The sequence below is a fragment of the Bos indicus genome, chromosome 2 (genome assembly GCF_029378745.1).
Source record: "Bos indicus isolate NIAB-ARS_2022 breed Sahiwal x Tharparkar chromosome 2, NIAB-ARS_B.indTharparkar_mat_pri_1.0, whole genome shotgun sequence".
Classification (NCBI taxonomy): Eukaryota; Metazoa; Chordata; class Mammalia; order Artiodactyla; family Bovidae; genus Bos; species Bos indicus.
In genome coordinates, this window is record NC_091761.1 from 24,865,815 (window position 1) to 24,879,606 (window position 13,792).

Genomic DNA, 13,792 nt, shown 5'->3' on the forward strand with positions numbered 1-13,792 from the left:
TTGTGGCAAGAGCAGGGTTCTGTGAACCCTCTGAGGGGAAATGCTCCACCCAGACCAAGGGGCGGTGGGAGCAGGGACATAGGAGGAGCAGGAGCCAGAGTGGGGCTGCCCTGGGTGATGCCTGACTCAGGTTTTATAGGAGATGCTGAATTTAGCAAGGCTCAGAAGGTGGGGTGATGTTTGGTCTCTTTTACCAGATGTTGACCATCTTGTAAGCTATTTCAGGGAGGTGGTTGGTGCTAAGCTTAGAAAGGAACCACTACTTAAAGCAGTTAATCTGCCATATCAGTGTAGTATTGTAAACCAGAATAGAGTTGCAGAGACTATTATGCTATACAATAGGACTTTAGGTACTGTGTGTACTTGATAAATTAGTAACCAGTATTATCTTCATAAGATTTTCCCATCTGTTTTTCCCTCTTCCTCTTCACAATCTTTTTATTCTAAAAAGAGATATTATTTCTGTACTAAAGGGGGAAATTAACTCATGCCAAAGATATCACCTGGGAAAAGATCAATTTAAAATTAAAAAATAGTGCTCGCTTCGGCAGCACATATACTAAAATTGGAACGATACAGAGAAGATTAGCATGGCCCCTGGGCAAGGATGACGCGCAAATTCGTGAAGCGTTCCATATTTTTGGGTTCGGGATGGGGAACACATGTATACCTGTGGCGGATTCATTTTGATATTTGGCAAAACTAATACAATTATATAAAGTTTAAAAATAAAAAAAATAAATAAATAAAATAAAATGTACAAATTGAGGAAAAAAAAATAAAATTAAATAAAATTAAAAAATAAAAAGTTGGGTTGCTCACTTGGAATAAAGTACTGAATTGGTCAGTAGTAGACTCCTTTCTCGGAGAAGGCAATGGCACCCCACTCCAGTACTCTTGCCTGGAGAATCCCATGGATGGAGGAGCCTGGTGGGCTGCAGTCCATGGGGTCGAGAAGAGTCGGACACGACTGAGCGACTTCACTTTCACTTTTCATTTTCATGCATTGGAGAAGGAAATGGCAACCCACTCCAGTGTTCTTGCCTGGAGAATCCCAGGGACGGGGGAGCCTGATGGGCTGCCGTCTCTGGGGTTGCACAGAGTCGGACACAACTGAAGCGACGTAGCAGCAGCAGCAGACTCCTTTCTGTTGTCCATGGGGTTGCGAAGAGTCAGACACGATTGAAGCGACTTAGCAGCAGTAGCAGACTCCTTCCAGAATCCAAGTAAAAAACGCCTTTGCTTTCACATGGTGCGTATCCTCTCAAGTAACCTGTCCTTGCATGTATTTGTTTTGTCTGTATTCCCATCTCAAAGTGTCAAGATGTTGGAATAAGATCTCAGATTCAGAATATTTATTTTGTCCAGTGACACAAACCTAGATGCTCAGACATTTTTAAGTGGAGATCACAATCCCTTAATATTCCCTTACAGTTCTTACCTTACAACAAAGGTCAAACTCTCACCTTAATTGCAGGCTATTTAAAACAGGTATGTTTTCTGCAGCATTTAGTTAAGTGAGAATTAAATCTAAGTGGATAATAAGCAAGGTCTGGTTTTGGCAAGAAGTTGTAAGGACACCTTGAATAAGGCTGTCCTCTGATCAGCTTTTCCCAACGCAAAGCAGTCATTCTGCAGCTATTCCATGAAAACAAACAGAAAAGATCTTTCTGGTCAAAATCAGTAAAATACTGCATATTATATACTCTGCCTTGTAGATTCACATCATATAAGCATGTTATAATGATATGCTAATTCATATCACTAGCAATGAAAGGGCTTCCCTGGTAGCTCAGCTGGTAAAGAATCTGCCTGCAATGCAAGAGACCCTGGTTTGATTCCTGGATCGGGAAGATTCCATGGAGAAGGAATAGGCCACCCATTCCAGTATTCTTGGGCTTCCCTGGTGGCTCAGATGGTAAAGAATCTGCCTGCGATGTGGGAGACCTGGGTTCAATCCCTGGGTCAGGAAGATCCCATGGAGGAGGACATGGCAACCCACTCCAGTATTCTTGCCTGGAGAATCCCCATGGGCAGAGGAGCTTGGCAGGCTACAGTCCATGGGGTCGCAAAGAGTCGGACACAACTGAGCAACTAGGCACAGCACACAGCACAGCAATGAAAAGTGTTGCAAAGTTCTGGTTTCTAGTAATGGAGGAGTAACTTCTATTAGACAAGCCCTTTCACAGATAACAGCTAAAAATTCTGGGAAAAAAAATTTTTTTAAACTACCTGAAGACACTAGAAAGCAATGAAAAGCAGGCAGAAATTTGAGTACAGCCTACATTTGGAAGAAGGGATTGGCACTAGGTAAGTTTCCATTTTTAGTTTTTCTGCTGAAGAGAGGCTCTGATCTCTATAAAGCACGGAGGCTGAAATTCAATAGAAAACTCTAGGCTTTATCTGCTTGAAGAACCAAAGGACAAAGTTCAGAGTGACCAGAGCAGCTTGAAAGAATGGAGAGAATCCTAGGCAGAAGAGAGGCTCTAAGGAAGAGTTTTAATTCCGCACAGAAACTCTAATCACATCTTTGGCTGCCCTTGAATTATATATGCATGAGCAGATGCTAAAAGAACTGAGCAGAAACTTCAGCTGCTGCTTGCTTGTCAGTCTGACCAAGTTTACTGCCTACTAAAGCAAAAGGTCAGTACTCTTAGAGTAGCAGTCCCCAACCTTTCTGGTACCAGAGACCAATTTCATGGAAGACAATTTTTCCATGAAGTGAGGAGTGGGAGGGGGTGGCTGCAGGATGACTGAGGCATGTTTCTTTTGTTGTGCACTTTATTTCTGTTATTATTACATCAGCTCCACCTCAGATCATTAGGCATTAGATCCCGAGTTTGGGGACCCCTGCTTTAGAGGAATATGATCCAGAGTCTCTTCAACCATTAACAGTGTCTAGGATACAATAAAAATTGGTAGACATACTAAGAAATACAAATGCAATCCACATTCAAGAGAAAAGGCAATCAATGGGAACTCATCTCAAAATGATCAAGACATTGGTATCAGTAGACAAAAGTTATAAAGCAGCTATGCTCAGGGATAGAAATGGAAACATGCTTGAAATGAATGGACACAGAAATCCATGCCCATACAAATCACAACCAAATTCCCAAAAACAAAAAACAAAGGAAAGGTCTTGAAAACAGCAAGAAAGAAAGTTACCTTACATATTTAAGGGAAAAACTATTCAAATGACCACAGATTTCACATCAGAAACCACAGAGGCCAGAAAGGAATGGGTAACATTCTCCAAGTCCTGAAAGAAAAAACAGTGAACCCAGAATTCAATATTCACTGAGAATATCCTTCAAGAATGCAGAGGAAATAAAGTCATTCTGAGATAAAAACTAAGAAAATGTGTTGTGAGAAGACCTACTCTAAAAGAATGGATATGGAGTGTTTCTTAAAAAGAAAGAAATCTTGGAACATTGGAAAGTAAGGAATAACAAAGGAGAGAGCAAATATTAATATATATGGAAAATGCAATGAATTTCTTCCTAATCTTGAGTCTTCTAAACTTTGGTTGGATGGTTGAATCAAAAATTGTATACTATCTGATGTGATTCTCAATAGGTAGAGGAAATACTTAAGACAACCATAATAAAATTTGGTGGGTGGGGGAAGAGAATATAAATGGTGTAGGGGAGAGGAAGTAAATTTGAATATAAGAGTTTTGTGAGAGAACTTTGTGGTAATGCACAAAGTTGGATCTTGATTGTGGTGGTGGTATCATGAATCTATACATGATAAAGTGGCAGAGAACTATAAGCTTGCATTGCACCATTGCCAGTTTTATATTATACTATACTTATGCAAGGGCTTCCCTGCTGGCTCAGTGGTAAAGAATCTGCCTGCAATGCAGGAGCCACAGGAGACCTGGGTGTGATCCCTGGGTTGGGAAGATCCCCTGGAGGGGGGCATGGCAACCCATTCAGGTATTCTTGCCTGGAGAATCTCATGGGCAGAGGAACCTGGTGGGCTGCAGTCCATAGGGTTGCAAAGAGTTGGGCATGACTGAAGTGACTTAGCATGCATGCACACACACACATATTTATGCATGATATCATCATTGGGGCATACTGGGTCAAAAGTACATGATACCTCTGTACCATCTTTGCAACTTCCTATGAGCCTGTATTATTTCAAAACTACACTTTTTTTTTTTTAAGTAGAAGAAGAGGGAATATAAAATACAGAAATATTCACTGACTTGAATTCTTACTTACTAAAAATATATATAATTTTAAAAAATGAACAGAGCCTCAGTGACCTGGGAGCAGTATCAAAAGCTCAAACACATTGTAAATGGAGTTCTAGAAAGAGAAGAGAGAATGAGGCAGAAAAATATTTGGAGACACAATGGCTAAAAATGCTCCAAGTTTGGTAGAAGACATACATTTATAGATTCAAGAGGTTCAGTAAGCCTAAAGTACAACTTTTTAAAAAAACATACACTTGAGTATATCATAAGTAAACTGCCAAAACCAAAGATAAAGAGAAAATCTTGAAAATGGCCAGAAACAAAAAAACACATTACATACAAGGAAACAATAACACGACTACTGCTGACTACTATCTTTTTTTTTTTTTTTTTTTCTCTATTATGCAATGTGCAGGATCTTAGTTCCCAGGGTTGAAACCCAACTCCAGCAGCAAGAGGGCCGAGTCCTAACCACTGGACCACCAGGGAACTCCCCTAACTACTGTCTAAACATCATAAGTTACTGAGGCAAAAACACAGTAGAATAACATCTTTAGAGTGTCAAAATGAAAAATCTATCAACCCAGAATTCTACACCCAGGGAATATATCTTTCAAAAATGAAAATTATATAGACTATTTTTAGAAAAATGAAAACAAGAATTTATCATCAGCAGACCCACACTAAAGAATTACTAAAGGAAGTTCTTCAGGATGAGGTAGAGGATGCCTGGTGGAAACTTAGACTTCAGGAGAGGATGACGAACACTGGAAAACTACTTGTGATTTCTTTCTTTCTTTCATAAGATTTTTAATTTGAAATATGGTCTAAGAAACACGAATGTAGTACATCTTCATTTCTTTAAAATACTTATGATTATATAAAACCAAACTGTAAACATTATATTGTGGACTTATAGTAATATGTATAATTAATTGTGACAGAGGAAATGCAGGTTGTGTGTGGTCAGTAAAATGGAGCTGCCTGGAGGGGCCAGGGCATGGTGGGCACTGTGACATGTCTAGACCACTTGGAAATTAAACTGAATGAGCTAATATATATAAAATTACATGACCATGTGCTTGAGTCATATATTTTAAAAAATGTCAAAAGTACTTGCCAATTAAGATCAATCTGAAATGAAATATGATATGCCTGAAATTGATAATATAAATCAGTGACAAAATATATAACTTATACAGATTCAATTTACCCAATATCATGGCTCTATCGCATAATAGGACATTCACAATTAGTGTTATTACACCTACGCAACATAAAATACCATTAACATTTCCCAGGAGACAAAAAGTAGGTGAAAAAGACTAAATGAACAATTAAATTAAGATTCAATGAATATTGACACTGCTCAGATGCTAATTATCTTTTTCTGTGTGGAAAAAATAAAAATCCAACCATTCATCCATAATGAATTATGTTTTCTCAAAGATTGTGTGTGTGTGCTCAGCTGGTCAGTCACGTGCAAACTCTTTGTGACCCCATGGATTATAGCCCACCTGGCTCCTCTGTTCATGGGATCCTCTGGGCAAGAATACTGGAGTAGATTGCCATTTCCTCCTCCAGGGAATCTTCCCAACCCAGGGATCAAACCTGTGTCTCTTGTGTCTCCTGTATTGGGAGGCAGGTTCTCTATCACTAGCGCCACCTGGGAAGGCTTTCTTGAGAATGAGTGAGTGAGTGAAGTCGCTCAGTCGTGTCCAATTCTTTGCGACCCCATGGACTGTAGCCCACCAGGCTCCTCCGTAGCCCACCAGGCTCCTCCTTCCATGGGATTCTTCAGGCAAGAGTACTAGAGTGGGTTGCCATTTCCTTCTTCAGGGGATCTTCTCAACCCAGGGATCGAACCCAGGTCTCCTGCATTGCAGTCAGACGCTTTAACCTCTGAGCCACCAGGGAAGCCCCCTTCTTGAGAATAATTTACTATAAATACAGAGTTCTGTAATAACTAGCAGTTTTATTATTTTTTAATATTTATTTGACTGAGCCAGGGGTCTTAGGAGGGGTAAGCGGGATCTGTAGTTGTGAAATGTGAGATCTAGTTCCCTGATCAAGGATTAAACCCAGGCACCTCTCTCCACGTTGCGAGCGTGGAGTCTTAGCCACTGGACCACCAAAGGAAGTCTTTTTCTAACTTACACTGCATCTGCTTTGATTGCTTAATTTTGGTTCCCTTCTATACTATAGAGTATGGTGCCAGCTTAGATCCTATATGGAGGAAAAACCATGACAGTTTTGAAACAGTCTCTGATCCTTCTGGCAATATAAAGGTACGGTACTCAGAGTACACGCTTTAGAGAAATCTGACAGCATTTTCAATAATAAACAAACTGTCGACTAAAAAATTAGTTTACAACCTGAAAGCAGAGAGTGTTTTATTCGGTGGGAGAATCTTAGGACTTCAAGTCTAGGAGACAGGATCTCAGGTAGACCTGAGCGACTGCTCCAAGGAGGAGGGAGTCAGGCTACACCCAAGTTTGTAACAAAGGGGGCAGGCGCTTGAACATCAAAGATTATTGTTAAGTAAGGAAAACCAGATAGCAAGGTAAGGAATTTATCATTCTTCTATGTATGGGAAGAAGCAAGAGTCTGGGATTTTTGAAGTCATTCCTTTCATATGCATCTCAGCTATCTGGGCCAGCGTCTGTATCTGTTTTTTGACTTTTCACTGCCCTCCTCCCCTCACTCCCACCCAGCTCCTTGGCAATCACCGTAGGGGGCATGGTGGCATGTGCTGGATTGCAGGTATTGTTTTCCCTCTTGGGAGACTTCATTCACACTTGGAGGCCTGAAATCGCTAATAGCTGTTACATCCTTATTTACTGATATTCCATTCCACAAAACTTAAAAAAATTCTTCCCCACTGAAAAACTAACAAAAAAAAACCTGGGAAAGAGACTTTCAGAACAATGTCTACAACACAAATAATATACACAAATAGCTTCCAAAATAACTTTTATTACTATATAAAAACAAGAAAAAAATAGATGCATATTTTTTCTACAAAATTACAAAATATTCAAGCTATTTAACATTTTTGCATAAATGTATTGAGATTAAAAAGGTAGATTTTAAACAGAGGAATCTTTCCCACTTAAAGTTTTCAGGTACTTTGTAGAGGATAAAGAAGTTTTCATTCTTCTATACTTTCCTATGTGTAGCTTGAAGACATAGCAGTTACAGTTTTCTGTCAGAGTTATCTAAAAAAGGACATACAAAGATAAAAATTCCATCTTGCTGCAATAAAATTAGCAAAAAGCTTTACTTCAGGCTTTCAAATTTGGCAGTTGCGGTCTATCAGTTTTGCACTGGAATTTCCAACTCAGCAGGGAAAGAGCCTAATTAAAAGCAAGACATCCTCTTTATTTTGTCCTTTAGAAACAAAAATCACTTGTCAGTATTCCTGAAAAAGCGCGATTATCTCCTTTGTCATTTGATCATAAGGTCTGAGATACTGTTTCTAACCCGCACAGCTTAAATGAAACCAGGAGAAGAAAGGGAGGAAGGTACTTTGGAGGGTGGATTCAGTTTGACACAATGAGCACAGGAATTTGTACAGTTTTGATAACATTAATTTAAAAAGTATAATCATCTGAGTTTCTCAATAAACCCTTCGAGACAAAAGGCTTTAGTGTTGATTTAGATGCGTGTTAAAATATAGCTTTTTTTCCTGAAATTATATTATGGGGTAAGGCAAGCCAGACTATCTCTGTAGATGATATAAGCTATAATTATTTGGGAAGATTTCAATCACTGTTTTGGAATTGACACCTAAGGCTTTCTTCTCCCGTGTTCTTTTTGAGGACTTTTTAATGAGATATTTTGGGGGGAGATGCTTTAGGTAGGAAATACCAGCTTTTGAAAGATAAAGGTATAATTATCATTAGAATAAAAGGTCCATTAAGAGAATCTCAAACAGAAAGGTTTCTAGATATATTTTACTATGCATTGTTTTCACAAAGGTTGAGAAAGAAAGAAAAGAAGTTCTTATAATATCTGTAAGATGAACCTCACATTAACCCACAAGAGGGATAAAATAAAGGGCTAAGATGAGGAGTGCTCCAATACTTCTCAATGGGGCAGCACAGCCTAGTGCCAAACCCATAATTAACTTTTCATTGATAACCTCTTTCCTGAACTGTAGGAAATGGAATGGCAGCTTCAATTCTTGGGGTGGTCATTAACCCCTTGCCCCCCAAAATACCTGGAATTTTGTGCACCTCTATGTAATGAAACATCCATTTACCAAAATATGTTTCTGTGTGACAATTCAATTCCTCCTTCCACTTAGGACCCAAATTGCAGCAGGCTCTACTTCTACTGAATTTATGTGCATATTGCATACATATATGCCAGGCACTGGGCTGGGCACTGGGGATCCCTATGACTATTGCCAAAATTTTGGAAACAGAATGAAGAAGACAACAGTGTTTTGGCGAGTGACTCGAATGATTATCATCAAATTTCAGGGATGTGATGAAGAGTAGCTCGTACTCAGTCTATGGGCATAATAACCAGTTACCCTAAAAGGAAATTTGCTAAACACCAAAAACGTTAAGTTTATTTGGTAGAAACAGTTTAAAATTGCAGGGAAACCAAAAATTAACCCTCAGATAAAAATGCATTGTTTCAGCATAGGCACCACTCTAGGTTTTACCAGGCCAGATTCTATACAGAGATCTCACGCATGAAAACTATCATCTCTGAGTCTTAATTCACTACTGAGAACCCAAAACACAAGATAGCCCCGAGAATTCCATCCAAATCAGGAAGGCCCTAGCTTTTGCTCCCTGGGAAGGGCAGACCATGAAATTCATCTCTCCTACCTCCAAACCCAAAGCTGTTTAGCAGCTAAGATTCTGAAGAACCGAATTGATAATTGATGAACTTTGAAAGCTATAGATGTTCTTGCCTAAACCTCTCTTTATTACCAAGACACAATTTTAAGATCAAAGGAGCATCAAGGTAAGCCATGGCTTGTTGGCAGTGGCAGGGTGCCCATGGTGAATCTCCAGGTAAGGGTAGGCCCTTTTCCTTGTTTATTTGAGGAATCTGCCTTGTAAACGGAGCCAGAAGGTAAATTTTAAAAACTCTACTGCATCCCACCAAATGAGGTTTATCCAAGGGTGGGTCAAAGCAGGTGTAAATTAGCAAGGGCTTCCCTAGTGGCTCAGAGAGTAAAGAATCCACCTGTAATGCAGAAGATCTGGGTTTGCTCCCTGGGTTGGGAAGATCCCCTGGAGAAAGAAATGGCAACCCACTCCAGGATTCTTGTCTGGAGAACCCCATGGACAGAGAAGCCAGGCAGGGACTTGGGGTCGCAGAGACACGACTGAGCAACTTAGGATGCATGCATGAAGACAACAATATGGTGAATCATGGACTGACCTGAGGTGCCAAAATGCCAGTTTTGGAGTCTCAGTTTCACTACTCATTAGCTGTGTGACCTTCAGGCAGGCTACAACCCTCTCTCAGATATCTCATCTGTAAAATGAAGATTTTAATGGTGCCTACTGCAAAAGTTATATCTGGGGATTGAATGAGCTAAGATTTATAAAGTGCTTAGGACAGTACTGGCACTTAGTAAGTTCCATGTTTAAAAACACCAGAAACTTGGGAGAAAGTGTTCTTTAAGGTTTGTAGAGCAGTTTATACTGCTTATGTATTCAGGTATATTCTCATCATAATTAGGTTTGGAATCTGGATCATAAAGTACACCAAACCCAAGGAAGCCTTGGGATTAAGTCAACTTGGAAAAACTTCTGGTCTGACCAGAGGAGACCTTCAGCTACCTACAGTCTTGTCACTGCTCCAAAGTGCCCTAAAATAAATCCTGCTCTCCAAGGCCAATCTAAGGACAAACCAGCCGGGGAGGGAGCAAAGGGCAGGTACAGGGAAAAGGGAGCCAGTTCCTTTCCTACATTTTTTTCTGGGCTCTAGTCATGATACCTGTGGAGCATTAACTCTGTCCCAGATAGTCATGATCTGATTCCAAAACTTTATAACTGGATTCCCAGAATAAACAGAAAATGACTACATGATAAGAGGCCAGGGAAACTGCCAGTTTATCAGATTTACCAACTGTAGACACATTTTGATCATTTGTTCTATGCAAGGCACTGTGCTAAATGCTTTGGTCCTCAACGAGAAAAAGGTAATATAAGCACAATTTATATCTACTGTTATTAATATTTACACTGATCATCTCCCTCTCAATTTTGGTAAGTTTATAAGCCTCAATCAATATAAACACTTTCAAGACATCCTATTTTTTGATTAGAATAAATATTGACTCTGTGGACCTCAATCATCTCACGGGTAAGTAGGAGAAGCTAAACTGGAGAGCTAGTTTTTTACACTGGAGTTATATGGCTACATTGCTACCCCATTTTACATGGTGGATCTCTGTCCAGCCTCATCAAGGGTGATGTTTCTTTTCCTTGCTGCTGCTTCACTGTTTAACTCTGAATCTGATTTGTCCACGTTGCCAAAGTTCATTGCCATGGAACTTTCCACTCCCTCTGGAGCACCTCCGTTTGGCTGAAGAAGGACAGAATTTGGTTCTTTAGGACGTTTCCATTGTGGTCTGGTGACTATCCAAAAAATGAGAGCCCCAAACACCAGAATCAGAAGGCCAAGGGTGTTTGTGAAAATACCTTCTGGTGGCAATGAACTGTATGAAGGATTTTTCCTATAGAAAAAGAGAGAGTATGTCCAGTTACAAACAGGGTGATACAGCAACATGCTAAACAGTCTTGAATTATTTGCTCAAAGGGCACACTGGTACAGTGTGTGTAAATTCAACATAAATTCCCTTAAAGCTTGATATTAAGAAATTCATATAATTCACTCAGTGGATTAGTACAAAACTGTTAAAAATTTCACAAAGTATGAAAATAATATAGCATCTAAAACATCTGTACCACTTAAAATCAAAAAAAGGATGATACAAAAATATGTATATCATAATTAGTTAACATAAAAACATGTATATCAAATTGTATATCATGTATATCATAAAACATGTATATCAATTGAAAGGGCATGTATAACTTCAAAGGTTGCTTTGTAAGAGTGGTACAATTTGTTGGACTGCTTGGTTTTTCTTTCAAGCATTATTAATGCTATATTACATGTATAACACATTTTTTAAAATAAATATTTAAATTTTTTATTTTCACCATTTAAAAAATTTTGTCACATTTATATTTGTCCAATGAGCAAGTATGTAATATTTTGTAGCTGAAGAATTGCATTTAGGAAAACTATGAAACTTACAGGGCAAAAATCAGTTTCTCAGTCAATCCCATAAGTACAGTTGCAATCACTGTTCCAAAGATGAAAAGTCCGGAATAGACGTGTATGGGCATGAGAAGTGCTCGGAGAGAAAGTGGAGCCCAAGGAAGCAGAAAGACAAAAAAACCTAGGAGAAGCTAAACATAAAAAATTCAGAGGTTATCAATTAATTGTAAGTTTTAACTGTTTTAAAATTATTGTTAGAGAAGCAATATGTGCACGAGAAAACATTTCATTTAGAACCAAGTTTCCCCATTCTAGTTCCACTCAAAACTGACACCTACTATGACTTTCTCAAGCATCTTTCCATAAAATTTCTATGACCAAACAAGCATGTGTGTGTGTGTGTTTAAAGAGAAAGTGAGTTAGACATAGAAAATGAACTTATGGTTACTAAAGGTTAAAGGGTGGGGAGGAATAAATTAAGAGGACGGGATTAAAACATACTCCCTACTATACATAAGATAGATAACCAAAAAGGCCTATTGTATAGCACAGGGAATTATAGTCAATATCCTGTAATAACCTAAAATGGAAAGAATCTAAAAAAGAGTGTGTGTGTGTGTGTGTGGCGCGCGCACACGGTCTCCCCAGGTGGCGCTAGTGGTAAAAAACCCGCTTGCCAATACAGGAGATGTAAGGGATGTGGGTTCGATCCCTGAGTCAGGAAGATCCCCTGGAGAAGGGCATGGCAACCCACTCCAAGTATTCTTGCCTGGAGAATCCCATGGACAAAGGAGCCTGGCAGGCTATAGTCCATAGGGTCGCAGAGAGTTGGAGACAACTGAAGTGACTTAGCACAGCACAGTACGTGTGTGTGTGTGTGTGTGTGTGTGTACACACACATATATATTTACATATAACTGAATCATCTTGCTGTATACCTGAAACTAACACAACATGTAAATCAACTATATTTCAATAAAAATTTTTTTAGAGAGAGAAAGAGGGAGTTTTTAAAAATGTAAGTGGGGTTTTATTGTACATATTTGTTCTGCATATTGCTTTTTTCTCTTAACAGTATATCTTGGAGATCTTTTCATATCAACTCATGTTAATCTAGTTTATTCTTTCTAATGGCTAATATTTTAAGACTAACAAATTATTCAGTTCCCTATTACTGGACATTTCTATTTCCAGGTTTTTGCAGCCATTAATAAGGCTACAATGGACATTCTGATACTTAATTGTTCTTATCAGTTTCCGTAAGATTGCCAAGTAGGAAGGGAAGTAAAAGACTTTTAAGTCACTAAATCTAAGTACAATAGTACACATTTTGTCAGTACAACCTAAAGAAAGCTATGTGGGAAAAACATGACAATTTTTGTTTTTTTTTTTATGAGGAAGAAATGAATTCTGCAGAAAATTCTCTCCATCTCCTCAATAATTAAATCCTTACTGGGATACTTCTCTGCAGTGAAGACAGTAAGATTCTTACAGAAACCAAAGTCTGTTAATGCTTTCACATTTGTTTTGTTGTCCCACACTCCTGCCCATTAAGGAATCACTTCGCCTCCAGAAAATAAAGATGACTTAATGACCACTGAGTTTAGAGGGGTATTGTTTTTTCAGCTATCTCTTTGGGATCTACCACCCTAACAAAACAACTATGAGAAGACACGAGAATGAGAAGAAACACTAGCATCACTGTTCATTTTTCCTGATTGAGATCAAAGGGGGATAGAGAAGAATGAAAACAGAAGGGGTTTGAAGCCCTAAAACACATTTAGAAATCAGCATAAAGGCAATAGTAATGAATGCAAAGTAACTGAAAATGCATTTTATAGGCTGGTTTGCATACTTTATTTTTCATTAACGTCACAAATGCCTGAATATATTAGAAAGGGTTCAGAGAGTCCTCCTTGGTGGTTCAGAGTGTTCCTAATCCTCCTTCAGTGCTCTTTAGTGATTGATTCTTTTAGTATTAATATCAAAGGGCAAGCATCCTAATGTACAGGTTGCACTTTCTATACAAAAATGGGGCTTAGGTGAGTGACTGCCAAGGATTTAGGACAAATATATTTCTATGAGTAAGTCACACTATCTTTTCTGTGACTAATCCATGGAAATATTTTTTTTTCCATATTCCTATTCTCCTGCCTCTTCTGAAATTTCTAAGATTCTTATTGTTTTAAATAATTCTTAATGTTTTCTCTTATTTCTTTCAGGATTTATCTTGTGTGTCTCTTATAATCCCATAAAGCTCAATGATCTAAGTAGATGGGACATCGGACTTACAGGACTCCAGGGTGATTGCGCTCTAAGTCTTAC

The 13,792-nt window shown here is 38.7% G+C and overlaps 1 protein-coding gene and 1 non-coding gene across 2 annotated transcripts in view; one reads left to right on the forward strand and one right to left on the reverse strand.

Annotated features, from left to right (window-relative positions):
• Nucleotides 1-535: 535 nt before the first annotated feature.
• Nucleotides 536-642, forward strand: LOC139179322 (U6 spliceosomal RNA). The gene has a single exon (XR_011563683.1). It is a non-coding gene; the product is annotated as a U6 spliceosomal RNA (small nuclear RNA).
• Nucleotides 643-7,163: 6,521 nt separating this feature from the next.
• The window catches only part of CYBRD1 (cytochrome b reductase 1), a 34,968-nt gene continuing 28,339 nt past the window's right edge, over nucleotides 7,164-13,792 (reverse strand). The window contains exons 3-4 of the mRNA XM_019970959.2: nucleotides 11,504-11,658; nucleotides 7,164-10,916 (exon numbers count right to left, since the gene is read on the reverse strand). Coding sequence (XP_019826518.1) covers nucleotides 10,616-10,916; nucleotides 11,504-11,658 — 456 coding nt within the window. The 3' untranslated portion in view covers nucleotides 7,164-10,615. The remainder of the gene's footprint in view (nucleotides 10,917-11,503; nucleotides 11,659-13,792) is intronic.